This window comes from Ictidomys tridecemlineatus, chromosome 11 (genome assembly GCF_052094955.1).
Source record: "Ictidomys tridecemlineatus isolate mIctTri1 chromosome 11, mIctTri1.hap1, whole genome shotgun sequence".
NCBI classification, from domain to species: domain Eukaryota; kingdom Metazoa; phylum Chordata; class Mammalia; order Rodentia; family Sciuridae; genus Ictidomys; species Ictidomys tridecemlineatus.
In genome coordinates, this window is record NC_135487.1 from 61,493 (window position 1) to 78,882 (window position 17,390).

The following is a 17,390-nucleotide window of genomic DNA, read 5'->3' on the forward strand; positions in this document are numbered from 1 at the left end:
GGCAGTGGGGTGGGTGGTGCCGGCCTGGAAGGGGGTGGCAGCCACACACATTTAAAAAACAGATGACCCTCAGGACCCTAAGAAGGCAGGGAAGGAGAAGCTCTGAAGAGTTTACTCGACTCGACTTCAGATGGGCACCCCACCCCTGTGGCTGGGCCAGTGGCTGGCCAGCCTCAGAGACCAAGTCCACCACTCGCGGATGATGAGCTGCACACAGAATCACAGTGCCAAGAGCACAGCCATGTCCCCAAGAAGTGGGCCAGGCTCGATGGAAATGAGGCAGGACACCTGAGGACAGTGACAGACCCACTAAGTGCTGAGCCCAGCACACAGGAGGCGGCCACCATCGAGCCTCCTCTACAGGAAGCCCTGGCTGGTGGCCCCAGCCAAGCTAGCCATGTGCAGGCAGTGTCTGGTGGCCTGGGATGGCTGGGACAGGACCACCAGGCAAGGGCCGCTGGCCAGCATGCCTTCCACAGGCCCAGAGAACCTGGGGATTCAGATGAGGAGGACCCATGTGTGGACACTTCGCTGCAGGTGCCCGGCCTGGGTGTCTGCTGGCCAGTGTGTCAGGCCTGGGGTGCCAGGCCTGGGACTGCGACAGCAGTGCCTCAGGGAACTCAGTTCTGTAGCTCCTGAGGGTGTGGCTGTGGCCTCCCAGCCACCACAGGAGCAAGACGACCTGCAGGCCTGTCTTCGGCAGCCGGCTCACAGCTGCATCCTGCCTGCCGGCCAGGCCTCAGCTTCACTCCTCTTAGAGGGGTCTGTGGGGGCCACTGGGCTGGGCGGTCCTGGAGGGGTCCTGCTACCACGGACTCCAGAGGGTAGAGCCTCCCCTGGTTTCTCCAGGTGCAAAGCAGCCTCGGGACCCCTGCCGTCTCCTAACAGTTCTGGCTGTGTGGGTCTGGCTGTGGCCTGAGCCCCCCGTCTCACATCTGCCAGCTCCTGTGGGTCAAACCAAGCCGTGCGGATGGAGCAAAAGGCCTTTCAAGAACCAGTGGGTGGGTTCCCCTTCAGCCTGTCACTCACTGGGAGCCAGGTCTGGCCTGTCCCCAGCCCCAGGTGACAAGGCCTTTGTGTGGGGGGCTCATTGAGGGGGCGTCCTCCAGCCTCCAAGCTGCAGGCAGTGCAGTCTGGATCAGCTTCCAGGTCAGACGTGGCTGACTCGGGCCTCTGCTGTGGAGAAGGCAGAAGGGTCCACGGCCCGGTCCAGAGGCCGCTCGCGCCTGACATATCTTGGTTTTCGCACTGAAATGGGGTCAGAGATGAGCTATGTCAGAGCCAGGGACAGAGGCTCAAGAACGGCAGAGGATGTAGCTGGAGGAAGAGCCCAGCGCTCCTGCCCTTAGAGCTCCCACAGGCTCCCACTTGTCAAGACACAGTTCCTCCCGCCAGATGCCCCCGGGAGCCTAGCCTGGCTGTTTCCCATTAAACCCTGGGGCCCTGCACCCCCACATCTGGGCCTGGATCAGGGCCCGGCTGTCCCTTAAGTCTAAGGTGCAGGCATTATGCATTTCAGAAAGGTCTGGGAAGATGTGATTTAGATCTCAGATGAGACCCTCCTGCCTCAACCAGGTGGGCCCTAAATGCCATGACCAGTGTCCTCCTCAGGGGGAGGCAGAAAGAAAAAAGACATGAGGGAGCAGAGACAGAGGGGATGCAGCCACAGCCCAGGGACAGCTAACTGCCTAGGAGCTGAGAAGGAAGGAGGGTCCCACAGACCTGGGAGCCAGGGTCCCCCTCTCCCACTCCTTGTTTTCTAACTCCGACTTGAGAGCGGTCAGAGCGCTCCTGCTGTCTAAGCCACCTGGGGTGTACTCTGCCATGAGGCTGCTTCAGACCTCAGCCAAGTGCTGCCTGGAACAGGGTAGGCTGGGCCTTAGTTAGGAACTGCTCTGCCCCAGAGGAGAGGAACACGCTGCCTGTCCCCACCAGACCTCTGCACAGTGGCAAGAGCATGGCCTGGGGAGGGAGGCTGGGTGACTCTGCTCTGGGCTCACAGCTTCACAGTCTCCTCTTATAGTGGGTCACAACTGGGTGGGGGTGCTGGTGGGTCCAGACCCAGGGGCGGACCTGCTCCCTGTACCCTTCAAGCAGAGATGGACTTGAGCAGGGCTGGAGGAAGTGCAGGGGAAGGTCTGGCCCTGTGCTGGGTTCTCCTCTCTCGGTCTCAATACCTGAAGAGGAAGGGACAGCACACAGCCATGTAGGCTGGTGGGCACCAGGGGTGCCTGTCAAGCGCCTGTCCCTCCTTCATGTAGTGGTCTCCTTGGGACCCAGGAGGTGGGCATGTGTGTCTAGGGACAAACCTGTAGAGGTCCCTGAGTCTGGCATTTGGAAACTGGCCCAGAGACAAGAACCCCCGGGTGACATAACCTGTCTTTACCTGAGGACTGTGGTGGGGGGATCATGGCAGCCTTGAAAGGAGAGAGAGGCAGAGTGAGATCTTGGGTGCTCAGCATGGGACAGGAGCCCAGGACGCTCAGCCGGGAGGGTGCAGATTACTTACGACTTCGCCAGGCTGCAGGCCTGGGGCTGCAGAAGAGAATAGCACATCACCCTGGAGCCCAGCAGCTGCCTGCATCCAGTGAGGTCCACAGCAGGCAGAGGCTCTTCCCAGGATCCAGGCTGGGTCTGGGACCACTTCCACACTTCTGCCCAGCAGTGCCCTCAGCTGAGTCTCAGCTGGGCCACATTCATGGCCTGCACCTGGGGCAAGCCACTCAAGCATCCCAGGAAGAGCCACCTCCCAGAAACCTCCCTCCCACTTTCCCAGAGCATACAAGCCATGCTCCTCAGGTGCTTTCTCTGGCTCAGAGAACCCAGTATGGGGGACAGAGACCCCTCCATCCTCTGGGTTCCCAGAGGTGCTGCAAGTGGGGCAGTGGCCATCAGCCCCAAGTTATTCATAAGGGCATGGTGCCTCCACTGGGGTTCCCTGGGCCACCTGAGATGGCCACACCCAGGTCTACTCTGCTCTAGGGATGGCCTGGAAGGCAGAAATGCTGGGTGGGCATTTCTGGGAGCACCTAACTTGACTGGAGACCCCAAGACTCCTACCAGCAGCAGCAGCCCAGCCTTGGACTCAGAAGCTACAGTAGCCCCCAGAAGCACCCAAATGTTGGTGGAGGGTAGGCAGAGAGGGGTCCTGGCACTTGCTCTGTCCCTTTGGGCACCACCTAGGCCCCTGAGTGGGAGAGGAGGGGTGAAGTACCTTTGTCTCTCCTGTAGAAGACCCTGGGGAGCTTACTGGAGCGCTTGAGGTAGAAGAACCCAGCCACAGAGAGGATGAGGCCTGCGCTGACGAAGAAGGTCCCCAGGAAGAGGGAAGCTGCCACGTGGGAACCCCCTGCAGGCAAATCAGCCGCTCTAGTGGCCAGTCCCAACTGTGGCATGCCAGGGGCCCCGGGTCCACGCCCAACCCAGGCCACCATTCCTGAACACACCTGAGCCCTCTCAGGGGGCAAGGGGCCAGCACACCTGGACACAGCCCAGGCTTCCTGGGGAGAGGGAGGGGGAAGTAAAAGGGACAGAAGCCTTCATGAATCCCATGCCCCGGAAGTTCACACCCTAGGCTCCCCCGAGACCGTGCAGGGTCACAGCTCCAACCTGCAGCAGGTGCTTCTGCCGCACTCTACCTCTCAGGTGCTGGCAGCTGCTCCTTACCCATCTGCACCTGCTCAGTGTCAGGACAGGATGGCTCAGGGCCAAGGACTGTGGACCATCTGTGACCATGGATGGAGGCGATGCTTTAGGTGCCTGGGGAAGCCACTTTTTTACCCTGAGGCACAGGTGCCCTTGCCAGACCCAGGGCCTTGCCATCCAACTAGCCCTGTGCTATAGGAGGCCATGAGCTGTCAGAGCTGGCCCTTCCCCATGGGCCACTGCTCTGTGCTGCTGGCTTCTGCGGTCCAGGCCAGTGCTGGGCCTGAGGCCACCTTGGAGCTGAAACATATTTTCTGGGGAGGGGAAGGCCAGGCTCAAATTCCTGGGAAGAGCTGAGCCTCTCAGAACAGAACTCTGAGCCTAAGATCTAGGACCCAGGCCCAGCCCAGGGCTGCCAGAGGAGGGGCTGGGATGATGTTCCCCACAGCAACTCCGTCACCTCAAGCAAAGGAGGCCACCTTGCTCTGGAGCTGGGTTCACTCCCTGACTGTGGTGCCCTCCCGCTGGGTGCTGGCCCCTCTCCCAGCTCCTGCCTTGTCCGGATCTTCCCTCTCACCTGGTCCCACCCTCCCCAGCCACTCCTAGCCACACTCCCACCTCTGGCCTGACCAGGCCCTCAACTCAAGTAGACTGCAGGCCAGGGAGAAGTGACCACCTAGAGACAGGGAACGTCCCGAGGACACTGCTGTGGCAGGCATTTCTGTGTGGCCCATATGCCTGCAGTCTTAGAAGCCTAGGCCCTGGAGAAACCACTTGGGACGGGCAGACTCCTGCTGGGGCCTGAGTTCACAGGGGCCACGGCAGCCATGGAATGAGGCAGGGACCAGACAGAAGGTGCGGCAGGGAAGGCTTCCACCAACAGCCCTTCTGAGACCACGGAGGATATGGCACCCCCCACACCAGGGCACACCCAGTACCTGCCACACTCAGCCCACAGACCTCAGCCTCACGAGCCACTGGATTCTCAGAAATCCCTCTTTCATGGTCAGGGTCCCTGTCACAGAGCGCATGGCTGGGTCTGAAGTCTGATCGTGACCTCCAAGGTACCCTGCTGTGGCCCATCAGCTGTCAGGGTCTGTGCTGCCATGGCTCTAAGGAGCCTCTACCCCAGGCCTGGCTCTGGCCTGGTGAACTAAGACTTACCAAAATGTGGCCGTCCAGGCAGCCCTGTGCTTCTGTTCATGGGGAACTGCGCACCCCAGGCAGCAACTGTGGGGAGCAGAACAGAGGGGAGGCCAGGGCCAGGCACAGGACCCGAGCAAGACCCCGACCTGCCTGAATCTCAGACCAGACACTAGAGAGCCCTCGCCCCACCGCTGCTCCTCATGGACATAGGACTCAGGAAGAAAGGGCTCCTGGGGGCTATTTGCTGATGGAGAGTGGTTCTGTGGGGACAAGGGCAGCCACTCCAGTTTCCCCAAAACTGGAGATGTGGACCCCTGTGAGAAGTCCGGGACCTGGGAGGAGTACGGGGAGCAGTCTGGGAGACATACGGCTTCTGCACTCCGAGCTGTTATAGGTCAGCACCGTCCCGTTCCTGCACCGGATGCAGCTGGTGCTCCCGTCCGCGTTCCAGCGTCTATAGCAGCCTACACAGGAGGCAGGCGGCGCTCAGTAGAGGCAGAATCCAGGCCAGTTCACTGTATCCTGGGGCATTTCTGTATCTTTTGAGTTTATAAATCAACCGTCACTCAAAACCACGGACACTGGAAGTTTGGGTGGAACAAAAGGCTAACTCCAGAGAAGGAAAGAAACACACAGGAAGCACGTCACTCTGGCCCCCGATTCCTGTGGAGGCTGGTGCTGAGGAGGCCGCATCCTTTGCTGAACACCTTAAGACACAGCCCAGAGGCTGGTGATGGGAATCTGAGATTAACAGTGTGGTGGCCGCATGCTCTGGAGGTCTGGAGGCCTGGCCTCCACCTCCCGCCACCCAGGCTCAGGGACCTCGGCTCTCCCAGGACCACTTCCTTCAGGGCATGCGTGCAGCTGCCTCAGGCACTCCACACTCACTGGGACCCACTCAGGGCAGATGCAACCCTCATCTGCCCCCCCCAGGGTCTCCCTGCAGGATCAAGCCAAATTTCCATATCAGACTGTCACTACCTGAAGCCCCACCCTCTCCCTGCCCAGGTGCTGGAGTGGCCTAGCTCCTACTGGCCAACAGCATGTGAGCAGCTGTCTTCCAGCTTCCTGTAAGGGTAGCGACTGGGTATTATTCCTGTACTTCTTTCCAACATTCAACACAGCACTGAGGCCAGAGACACAGGGTCCATAAATACTGATCGTGGGTGTTGAAAGCTAGCACTGGACATGAGCTGTATTGGGGCTAAACCATTCTTGTCCTCACCACTGAAGAGGGGCAGGCGGGGACACATGCCTACCATGCGCTGGTGGCTTGGTAGCTGTTCAGGGGACTGCTTATGACAAAGTGGCTCACCTGGGCCACACAGGCCTGTGCTTGGGCATGTAGTGTTGGCGTCCATCACGTCCACACAGCACTCAGGCTGCTGGGCCTGGAGGGGTGACAACAGGCAGGCTCTGCAAGGGCAACACTGTCAGTCCACTGTGAGCATTCATGGCTCTGCCTCTTCTAGTCAGCCACAGGCTCCCAGCGTCCCCCTTGGCCTAGAAGCAGGTGAGGACACATGCCTGCCCCTGCAAGAGCCCCACTCTGGGCAGTCTCCAGGGAAAACTTCAGGGCAGTGCAGAACGAGCCAGGGAGACCCAATGCAGCAGGGTGGAGACTGGACTACTGACCAGACATCTCAAGAGCCACTGTTCCATTCTCCCCCGGGGCCCTGGGCGCCCCTCCAAGGGGAGGATAGCACTGTCTGAGCGGTGCAGGGCGAGTGGCCATCGAACACTGGGTGACCACCTGACCCACCAGACAGGTTCCACAGCAGCCTCCTCACTCCCAAAGGCCAGGCAGGAGAGGCCCTGGGAGCCAGAATTCTGTGCATTTGAGAAAGAGCAAAAGCAGGTCTCTCTGACCTCCTCTGCCCTCTGTCCCTCAGGCAGACCAGGAGACCCCAGGGAGAGGGCCTTGCCCATGCCCCAGGAGAGGAAGATGCAGAGAAGAGTCTTGACCAACCCGCCTGGACAGATCCTGGTTCATGGCCATCGATCACACTCTCCATCCAAGCCCACTTGGTCAGGACCATCCCTCTTCCTCAAGCCTCGCACAACCACTCAGCATCCCCGCTTCTCCGGGACACCGGTTCCTGAGGAAGGCCCCCACGTAATGCTTTCTCTCATAGTCTGTCCCTTGTCGCAGGAGCCTCAGTCACACGGCTGAGGAAAAGACACTTCCTCACTACGGGGGTAGGAAGGTGTCCAGCCCCACCTGGGGAGATGTCCCAGGCTGTGAGCGTCCACTCATGGGGTCTCCTCTCCCTGCCCCTGAAGACCCCACTAGGGAAGCTGAGGTGGCCAAGGCCCCTTCTCCACAGGGTCTCCCTGGTCGGGGCAGAGCTGCTCCAGCCTCACCTCTCACCTTGTGGGCCACAGGGAGAAACAGGGCAGACACTCCTGTCAGTGAGTCATTGATATCGTCACTCCAGGAACTGTAGTGCCAGTTCTAATGACACTGTCTTGAGAAAAAGGACACTCTTCTGGACCACGATGAATACTGGAGGCTGGCCAGGGCCTTGCCAAGGCTTGGCATGACCAACATACCCCCACAGGGATGGGCACTTCACTGATGCCCTCTGCAATTCCACTTATGCCCCTTGATTTTGCAGCTTGGTCTCAGACATAAGTGCCCAGGCCAGGTCAGCCGTTCAGGGGAAATGAACTCATGCCCAACCCTTGAACCCATGTATAATACACATGCTGAGCGCTGGCCTTCACTGACAGCAGGGCAGCTGACAGACCTTGAGGCAGGGGGTCCCCAGGTGTGACTCTATTGTCACTGCTGGGCCATTGTTTATTGTGACTTTAGTTTGGTGAATAGTGAGGGGCATCTGAGGAGTGTGAGTGACACAGGGCAGCATCAAGGCCACACAGGAGGGGCCGAGGCCCAGTAGCTGCACCCTGACACTAGCCTGGGCCCGGTCAGTGAGGGATGCCCCACCCTCTTGCCACCCGGCCCTGGCTCAGCTCTTCTGGACACCAAAGCTCAGCATACTGGAGTGTCACCAGCTTGGCAGAGCCATGATACCCCACTGTCGCTCTCCTGAGCAAGTAGCAAGTGGGCAGGCAGCTCCAGGCTGCATCTGCAGAGACCCTGTGCACTCTACAGAAACAAGTAGTTCTGGCAGTCTTCTAGAAGGTAGAACCAAACAGCCACCGTATGGGGGCATGTCTGCTGCCCTCTTCAAGACACAAGCCCCTTGGACCCCAGCAGGGAACTCCATCATCCCTCGGGCTGAGTGCCAAGACTCCTCAGGTTAAAGGGGAAAGGCCCACTGCCTCCCTGGAGGATGGCCACCTGGACATGTGACAGGAACACCAACCTCACTTTCTGTGGACTTGCTGGCAACTCCCACCAGAAGGCCAGCCAGGAGCGTGAAGCGTTGCAGTGCCATGCCAGGAGCAGGAGGACAGCGGGGCCTGCGAGAGAGGAGGGCAGTGCCAGGGACACAAGCAGGAAAAGAAGGGAACATGTCAGGGAGGTGGAGCCATAGTTGGAAGGGGCGGGGCTGCAAAAGGAGCAGCTCTGAAGTGGCAGGTGCACTGAGAAAGGGGAGGGGCTGCAATGCCAGGGAGAGTGCCCAGAGCTGGGGAGGACCTGGCAGGCTTGATGGGCTGTGGCAAGCAGGGGCATGCGCACAGGTCCCTGCCTTGTGAGGTCTGTGGGTGCGGTCCAGGGCACCCTTACCTGCCCCTCCAGGATGAGAGCTGCAGACATCAGCTCCTCACCCACGTGCTCAGTAGAAAGCCTGGCCAGAGAGCGTGGAGTTCATGGGCCTGACCGTTGAGCTCTGCAGGCCCAGGGTCCAAGGCCTGTGAATCAAGACCATTAGGTGAGGCCTGCTGCTGGTCACTGTAAAGACCACTTTCCCAGCAAGGTGAGTCCAGAGTTGGTCAGAGGGGCATCCTGACCTCTCTCCAACAGGTTCACTGGGTTGGCATTTGCAAACGAGGTCACTGCATCTCTGGTCTCCCAAGACCAGATGACGCCTCTCCAGGTTCTGTTGGAGTTTTGGGCATGGTCACCCAGACTTTTTCCCTGCAGGTGGCTAGGTCCCTAGGGCAGGCAGACATGGGTCCAGAATAATGCTAGAGTTCAAAAAGTTCTAGTCCTGGGCGGGACTCAGGGAGCAAACACATCGCAAGGAGACGTCTTCACCCTCACTCCTGACACCTGACCATCATGTGGCTTAGTAGTCACACCATCTTTATTGTTTCTTGGTACTGGGGATTGAACTTGGGTGCTTTACCACTGGGCTGTATCCCCAGTCCTTTTTTTTAAAGACAGGGTCTCATTTAGTTGCTGAGGCTGACCTAGAACTGGGGATCCCCCTGCCTCGGCCTCCCCAGTTGTTGGGATCCCAGGTCAGCAGGTCTGGCTTCACCTCACATTTGTAACATGAGAGAGCATTAGCAGCACCCACCACCCAACCTTGAAGTGATATCATCTGTACTACTTTTTTTTTTAGTTGTAGATGGACATAAGATCTTTATTTATTTTTACGTAGTGCTGAGGGTGGAACCCAGTGACTCACATGTGCGAGGCAGGCGCTCTACCACTGGGCTACAGCCCCAGCCCCCATTTGTATTACTTTCAACACATTTCACTTAACTCACAGGGTGACTCTCATGGCGTAACGTCCCACACACTGCTGGATACATATTTTCACGTTAGTTACCTCCAGGAAACTGCACTTAAACACAGCTGCGGGGTGGGAGCAGCACACTGTAGGACACCTTGGCACCGAGGACACTTCCACAGCAGCAGTCCCCACTTCCCTTCCAGGCAGGTCCTCAGGAAGAATGCAGAGATGTTCCAGTTCGAGGCTGGGGAATAAGGAACGGTGCTCTCCGACTGGCCCAGGGCAGTGGGCAAGTTCCCCCTTGGGGATCCTGGGGAGAGGACTATGGGGTCCACACAGCCCACAAGGCAAAGACTGAGGGCACAAGCTCTGGTCCCTTGACAGGGAGGGGCCCACATCTGTCCTGTAATTTGCTTTATGCCGGATTCATCCAGGTCTGTTGGCAAAGTAACCACACGGTATGGTTCACAGTGTCCAGTCCTGAGGGATGGTTTTCTATGAAGCCAGGTCCAGTGCCCTCCTGCCTACAGCAGCGCTTGCCTTTTCTGGAAGAGTGCCAGCGATCCACCCCACTAAAAGTGCACACTTCCTGAAGGCCTCCTTCACGGCTAGTCCTTAGATGGTGCCCCTCACCTACAGGATGTGGGAGTCTCATCCTTCCTTTTTGTCCATTTAACATGTGCTCAGTAGATCTCCCCATGCCCTGGGGAGAACTGGGGTCAGGGTCCCTTCTCACTTTCTGGGAGAGGTAACCAGGGCCAGGTCAAGTCACAAAAGGAACCAAAAGTCCAAGACTCCAGTCACACTGGCACTGCTTAGTCAACTTTATTGAGGTTCGACTGGCACACAACACACAACCTGGAGGTTCTGGAAAGCTGTGCACAACACACATCTGTGAGACCGCACCTCATCAGGGCATCTGCAGTGCAGCCCTCTGCAACCCTCCCCCCTGCAAACCCTGGCCCCGGCACCCACTGACTGGCTATCACCACAAATCTGCTTTCTAGAATTTCTTTGGTTTTTTTTTTTGGTCCCAGGGATTTAACTCAGGGGTGCTTAACCACTGAACCACATCCCTAGCCCTTTTTTGTATTTTATTTAGAGACAGGATCTTACTGAATTGCTTACTGTCTAGCTAAGTGGCTGAGGCTGGCTTTGAACTCGCAGTCCTCCTGCCTCAGAGTCCCAAGCTGCTGAGATTAAAGGCATATGCCACTGCACTGAGCTGTATTCTAGAATTTCTTACAAAGGGGTCACTTAGCAGGTATAGCTTTGTGTCTGGCTATGTCACATGGCACAGGGCCTCTGGAAGTGCCTTGTTGATCTGCACATCTGTGCCTTTCAGTGGCTAAGTGGCACTCCACCCAGGGAGGCTGGGCCTCCTCTCCCTCACCACTGCCCACCCCTGTCTAGGGTGCCCCTCAGTTCTTCCCTGGCCTTGCAGTAAACCTGTTCTGACCACCATCCCAGCCTTGCTGTACTTGTCTCTGTGCTGGGCAGCTGCTCTGCTCTCAGACATCACTCCACAGCCAACTCAGCTCCAGGGTGCTCCATTGCTGAGGCTGTGCATACACAGCCAGAGGTCAAGCCACAAGAACCTGCTTCTGACAACAGTGTGGGCAGTTCTAGTCACACGCATATCCACGTTTGAGAATCAGCTTGTCAGTTCACAGGAAAGGCTTGCATGAGTTCTGCAGGGAGGACTGGTCTTCCAACCACGTCAAGTCCTCCACTTCAAACACGTCTCCCCCACGCTAGGTCACTTCAGTTTCCCACAGCCAGTGCGCCGTGTTCTCAGTCAAGAGGTTTTGCATATCTTTAGTTAGACTTACTACTAAATACTTTATTTCTTGGTATGATTATAAACAGAAAAGAACTTCTGATTTCATTTTCTAATAGTTTGCTGTTAATACATAACAGAACAGTTGATTTCTGCATATAAACTTTTATTTCCAAGATCTTCGTGATTTTATTTAATATACTCAGCCTTTTTTTAATATTTCTTAGGATCTCTACATAACCACATCACTTGCAAATGCAGTTTTACTTGTCCTCTATGATCTGATGAAACCAACCTGGTTTTTACCTCTGACCTTACTGCCAAGGTAAGGGCTCCAGGCGCAATGCTAGCTGCTTGATTTTAGGGATAAAGTACTTCACGTTTTCCACTGCCAAGTACAACATCTAGTGTAGGTTTCCACAGATGCCTTTTATCACACAGACAAAGCTCCCTTCTCCTCCTAGTTTGCTAAGAGGTTTTTCCTTCATCACGAAAGGGGTTTAAATGTTATTAAATGCCTTTTCAACATTTACTGGAGTGATCATGTGTTTTTTCTCCTTTTTAATATGGTCATTACATTATTTATCACTGTTCTATGGTTTTAGCCAATGTAGTAAAAAGAAAAGAAAAGCCATAAACATTAGAAAGGCTCAGCAACTTAGTAAGGCCCTATCTCAAAATAAAAAACAAAAACAGTCTGGGGATGTGGCTCAATGGTTAAGGACCCCTCAGAGTCAACCCCTGGTACCAAAAAAAAAAAAAAGGTTTAGAAAGGAAAAAGTAAAACTGTCCCAATACAGATGATACAATTGTTTACATATAATCCTAAGGAATTTACAAAACAGAACAAAACAAAAATCTCCACTGTAACTCACAGAACTCTGTGCTCTGCTTGGTAACTTTATTTCTAGAGCCTAAGGGATATGAGGACCAATTCTGAGGGTGCTCTGCATGCACACTGGGGCTGAATAAAGAAGGAAATGGGCTGCAGATGGTGGGCCTAACAGCATGTTCCAGGTTAGAGATTGCAGACACATAGATCTGAGTGTGTAATCAGCTCCATCAGCAGGTTCTGTCCACTGAGGCCCTAGAAGCAAAAGGAGCACCTGGGCCTTGATTCTCATATCTACCTCCCTCCCTCTCTCTCTCTCTCTCCCTCTCTCTGCTGGGGATTGAACCCAAGGCCTTGTGCATGTGAGGCAAGCACTTTGCCAACTGAGCTATATCCCCAGCCCCCTAGATTCTAGTTTCTAAGACCACCCTCCAATCTTAGGAATGAGGGCTCCCTGGAGAAGGGGCTGGTCCTGGGTCTAGGGCAGGAAACATAGGAGCAAGAGCCCAGAGTACCTTAGAGCATGAGAAAGAAAGTGCTCAAAAATCAAGACAGTAGCCAGATGAAAGTGCCCCAACACAAAGCTGAGACTACACAGCAGAAATACACGGCCGAGCCCCAAACCACAGCCAGTGCACAGTGCCACACTGGGGACAGTACACGAGCCACGGCCAGTGCAGGCACGTCCACGCTAGCAACAGTGCATGAACCACAGCCAGTGCAGGGCACGTCCACACTGGTGACAGTGCATGAACCACAGTCAGTGGAGGGCGTGTCCACACCGGCCACAGTGCATGAACCTGACAATGGAGGGTGCATCCATGCTGGCAACAGTGCATGAACCACAGACAGAGGAGGGCACGTCCACACTGGCCTCAGTGCATGAACCATGGCCAGTGCAGGGCGTGTCCATGCTGGCAACAGTGCATGAACCACAGCCAGTGCAGGGTGTGTCCATGCTGGCGACAGTGCATAAACCAGGGCCAGTGCAGGGCACGTCCACGCTGGTGAAAGTGCATGACTGATAGCCAAACACCACGAAAGAGACACTCTTTACAGAGGAATCTCAGATAGCATCCCCAGCATGGGCTGGACAGAGACTCACTGTAAGACAGCAGGGACAGGGGAAAGGAGCAACTCTGCAGCAGAGACACCTACAAACACCATCTCAACCAGGCCAGGGGTATTCTGTGGACGTCAGAGAGGCCCTAAAGGGGTGTGATGGGATCAGCACCTCACCTGATCACCCCGGTGCTCCTTCAGTCTGCCATGAGTGACGTGACAGTCCCTCATGTCAGTCCACCTGAGGAACCCAAACAGGATGTTCTACAAACACCCCACCAAGCCTCTTCAGATCCTAAGAATTCACCAGAGTGAGACACAGCCACAGCCTGGGGAAGACACAGCAGCCAAACACAATGTGGGGTCCTGCATAGGGCCCTGGACGGGCAAAGCTGGGGACACGCACAGTGATGCCACTGCAGCCCCATAACTTATAAGGGCAGTAAGGTCAGGTGAGCCATTATCTCGGGGCAAGTGCATCTGTCCCAAAATAAGAGTCTAAATCTGTTCCAAAATAAGAAAATGTGAATTACACTACTGATAACATGAATAGGCAGTTCAAAGAATGGGACTCTGGAGGCCAAGGCAATTCAGTGAAGCCCCTCAAAATCTTAAAAATGATTGGAACATAGCTCAGTGGTAAAGAACCTCTGGGTTCAATCCCCTGTAGCTAAAAAAAAAAAAAAAAAAAAAAGAGTGTGGGGTGTTAATATTTGCAAGACAAATACTACCTAACAAAAGCCCTGTTTATAGAATACAGAAGAGACTGTCACAACTCAGTAATAAAAAACATGATGAAGCCTTATGAGACACTTCAGAACAGACATCTGAGCACATAATACACAGAAGAAAAATGCATGCCACCATCACACCATGGGAGATGAATGACAGACTCCAGGCACCTGGATGGTGGGGATGCAGAGCTGAGGAACTGCACACCTGGCCGTGGCGTGGCACTCCTGCTGTCTTCCCAAGAGAAAGAAAGACACATGCCCACAAAAACGGTCCAAAATTGCACATAACTTCTTTAGCCACACCAGAAATACACCCATATGGCTGAGTGGTGGGTGGCACAGCTGTAGGTGGGATGTGACTCCATGACACTACAGAAAGTGGTCAGGTCACAAACACTAGCTGAGGCAGGGTCCTGAAAGGCTTGAAAGGCAACCTCAAGGGATGAAAGGCAGGTTCTACACCTGACAGGAGCATGGGATAAGTGGGTGGATGTGTATATCAGAACTCATGGAACTGGATACAAGACCTGTGCCCCTCACTAGACATAAATTACACTTCAACAATTAACTAAATGCAGTTCATTTTCTACTTTGAAAATCTCAAGACCAAGCTTTCAACAACAAACTTAGCAACCCAGATGGGACCCGAGAGTAGCCCCTGCTCCAGCTTTCTTGGGCAGGCCTGGCTCTCCAAGGAACTCCATTCCCATGATGAGGATTCATGGTGCTGGTGAACTTGCTGACAGCCAACTGCAGGAGAGTTAGGGGACAGTATTGGTTGCTCCATCTTGGTCCACTTTGAGAAAAAGGAAACTGAACTCAGGACTAAGTCACAACTTTGGCCATCTGACTGGTGAAACAGGCTTGCTGGGTGATTAAAACCAAAAACTTGGAGACCAAAGTCAAGGAAGTAAAAGGGCCAAGGAAAAAGCAGCCAACATTTTGACCCTTGTCCTCTAAGGTCAGCCAGGACAGAGAATGACGGGATCCCTCTCTGGGTCCTGCAACTCTAGTGAGTCACTCCATCTGCTGATCAGGAAGATCGAGAGGACCCTAGAGAACAGAAAGCTCGGAACCGGTGAACTTACCCTCCTGATCTAAAATTCCATCTTGTGCTTTGACAGAGAACAAGCGCTGCCAGCCATCTGATGGGCTGTAAAAAAAGAAATTCTAGACCTCTGGTGTTGCTGCCACCAGAGCAGGGCTGGACCCGGGGCCTATCCAGGGTGGCTCCACACTAAGGGTGCCAAAACCGCAGTGATATGGTGGCAAGAGGTTGTTCTTTAAACAAGCTACCTGATAAACCCCAGTTAACAGGGAGAACAACCAGGATGGAGGGGGTGGGGGGGCCGCAGGTGCCTTCGGCACACAGGGATGCTACCTATGGACCAGATAGCTCAGGTGACTGCCTGTCAAGATGTTTGCTTACTTGGCTTTTGGGAAGACTATTGGGAGCAGGATGTGTCAGGAAAATAAAATCCAGATCTCGTTTCCTTCTATGAGCTACTAAAAATAAAGCAGCCATTAATCCTGGCCCAACACAAACTATTGGTCAGTAGCTCTTAGCAAGAAATAAAACAGGACAATGAGGTGCGCTGTGAAACTTCCTTCCCAGCCTTGACCGCCCAGGCTGGGCCTTCAAGCAAACACTGTCTGCCAGGTTTTCACCAGAGGAAAACCGTGGGGGAAGCGGTAGGGCTCGGCAGCAGAGCTCACACGGCCTAGCACATGTGAGGCCCAGGGTTCAATACCCAGCACCACAAAAGCCAACAACACAAACAAAAAAACGCGAAGAAGCCCCTCTCACTTCTGCCTTCCCTGTATACAACCCTAAGAGACAAACGACCACAAAAAGGACAAGTCTGACACCTTCAACTCTGCAGGGCTCTGCAGTGCAGAATTCAGCCGAGAGGTGCGGGGGCATTTGCCGACGTGCACTAAGAATCGCGTCCACACCCGGCCCAAGCTGCACGCTGAACGCCGCTTCGGCGTAGTGGACCAACAGAGCTGGAGACCCGAGTCGCTGACCGCACTACTGGGCAGCCCCGGGACCCAGGGCCGCCCCCGCCTCCTCCGAGCCCGCGCCCTGCCGGCTCCAGGGCGCCTCCTCGCAGCCCTCTGGCCCTGCGTCCGTCTGCGCGCCCACCGCACTTCCTCCCGGCTCCCGGGCGAGGCGGCGGCGGACTGCCGGACACTGGGGGAGTCCGCTGGGCCTCAGGCGGCGCGCAACAACCCCTTCCTCCCGGTCTTTGTCCGGCCTGCCGCCCCCTCCCGCCCCAGCCCTTCACTCACCCCGCGCCCCCGGGTTCCTCTTTCGTACCCCCCGCCCTGCGGACAGCCACGCAGCGCCACCTGGGACTTGTAGTCTCTCCTCCGTCCCCGCCGCGGCGCAGGCGGGTGCGGCTTCTGGAAGAAGACTACAACTCCCGGCGGCCCACGCAAGAGCCCGCTTGCCTGGTGGATCCGGCCAGAATTCTCGCGAGACTTAGGGAAATACGCACGGAGTGCTATGGGAAATGTAGTCCGGATGACTGGGTCCCGAGGGCAAAGAAGAACTACATTCCCTAGGATCCCTCGCGAGGCGGCTTTCGTGGGTGTTGCTAGGAGAGGTGCTCCGGGAGGCTGACGCCTCCTGCAGCCGCCTCGTGGGTCCACCCGCTCTCCGGCCCCTGAAGGACGCACCCTCGAAATCGTGACCCCAAGGCGGCCAGCAGAGGCACTACATCCTTAGGATATTTTCCTGGCTCTGGCGGGTCACCAAGCCGAGCTCCGGGGCGTGCCAGGGCCCTGCGTGCAGGCCTTGCTTGAACCCTGCCGCGAAGTCTGCTCCTGGCCACTTTGTCGCCCACCCCCGCCACGGTGGAGACGTCGGCGGCTTGGCAGCTGCGGTCCAGCGCGCTCCGGCCCCCCGGGGGGTGGTTGTCTCCGCGGGCAGTGCCAGGAAAGGACACGAAGGCCGGGAGGGTGTCCAAGGAGGAGGCGGGTGGACGCGGGCCTGGGTGGGCTGGCCGGCCGCGCCCAGGCGTGGAGCTGCCGCGCGAGCATGTGCTCGCCCTAGAGAGGTTGGGGACCTTGGCCTGGACCAGAAGGACCCAGCCCTCCAACGCTCTCCCGCACTCCTGTCTGGCATGAATAGATGGTGTCCGAGCTGGTGGAGCGGGTCCAGAGGGTCAGAACTGTCACTTCGTTGTATTCACTTCCCTGGACTCTACCTCATCCCCAATGGTTCTGGAGACTCAGGCATGGGGGCGTTGTGCTTCCCACGGCCAGCCCTGTCCACCGGAGTCCTAGGGTGGCAGGACTGTCTGGCATCCTGGGCTGGCCTCCCAATAGGATAGGAGTTCTGCCGTGTGGTCCCGGACTCTGCCTCAGAGCTGCTCCAGAAAGAAGGTGTGTGCTGGCCCCCAGGTTTGTTTTTGGCCAATATTTGTAAAGGCTCTCCCTGAAAAGATCATTTGTGTGTATGCTAATCAGATGCTTGGATCACTGCCCCTGGGAAACCCAGGAGGGCCTGCCCGTCAGGCCCTCTTTCCTGACCCAGGGGTGGAGAGATGGGTGTTGCAGGCAGTTGGGGCTCAGGGGCCACAGGAGGTTGGTGC

At 56.2% G+C, this 17,390-nt stretch overlaps 1 protein-coding gene across 4 annotated transcripts; it reads right to left on the bottom strand.

Moving 5' to 3' along the window:
- Positions 1-96: 96 nt before the first annotated feature.
- Positions 97-15,853, bottom strand: C11H1orf159 (chromosome 11 C1orf159 homolog). Of its 4 annotated transcripts, XR_013427299.1 has the most exons (11): positions 15,661-15,853; positions 9,480-9,627; positions 8,124-8,220; positions 6,107-6,182; positions 5,160-5,255; positions 4,810-4,875; positions 4,606-4,660; positions 3,215-3,349; positions 2,510-2,535; positions 2,387-2,417; positions 1,168-1,248 (listed from the first exon to the last, which is right to left on the bottom strand). XR_013427299.1 is itself a non-coding variant. In XM_021735910.3 (10 exons), exons 1-10 carry the CDS (start codon positions 15,713-15,715, stop codon positions 1,151-1,153), a joined length of 828 nt encoding a protein of 275 aa, XP_021591585.1. In that variant the 5' UTR covers positions 15,716-15,853; the 3' UTR covers positions 97-1,150. The 4 variants fall into 4 exon arrangements, 3 of the variants coding, with proteins under 3 accessions (XP_021591585.1, XP_021591586.1, XP_077881097.1); XM_021735910.3 differs by lacking the exon at positions 4,606-4,660 and having other exon boundaries at positions 97-1,248; XM_021735911.3 differs by lacking the exons at positions 4,606-4,660; positions 9,480-9,627; positions 15,661-15,853 and adding an exon at positions 8,489-8,613 and having other exon boundaries at positions 97-1,248.
- Between the last annotated feature and the right edge of the window lie 1,537 nt (positions 15,854-17,390).

What these genes read in the sequence shown, in the direction of transcription:
- C11H1orf159 (XM_021735910.3), bottom strand. Translation starts at nt 15,715, where the DNA reads ATGCCCCCGCACCTCTCGGCTGAATTCTGCACTGCAGAGCCCTGCAGA. An exon ending in CAGCTCGGAGTGCAGAAGCC is followed by an intron (nt 4,876 to 5,159) that starts GTATGTCTCCCA and finishes TGCTCCCCACAG; the next exon opens with TTGCTGCCTGGGGTGCGCAG. An exon ending in GCCTGCAGCCTGGCGAAGTC is followed by an intron (nt 2,418 to 2,509) that starts GTAAGTAATCTG and finishes TCTCCTTTCAAG; the next exon opens with GCTGCCATGATCCCCCCACC.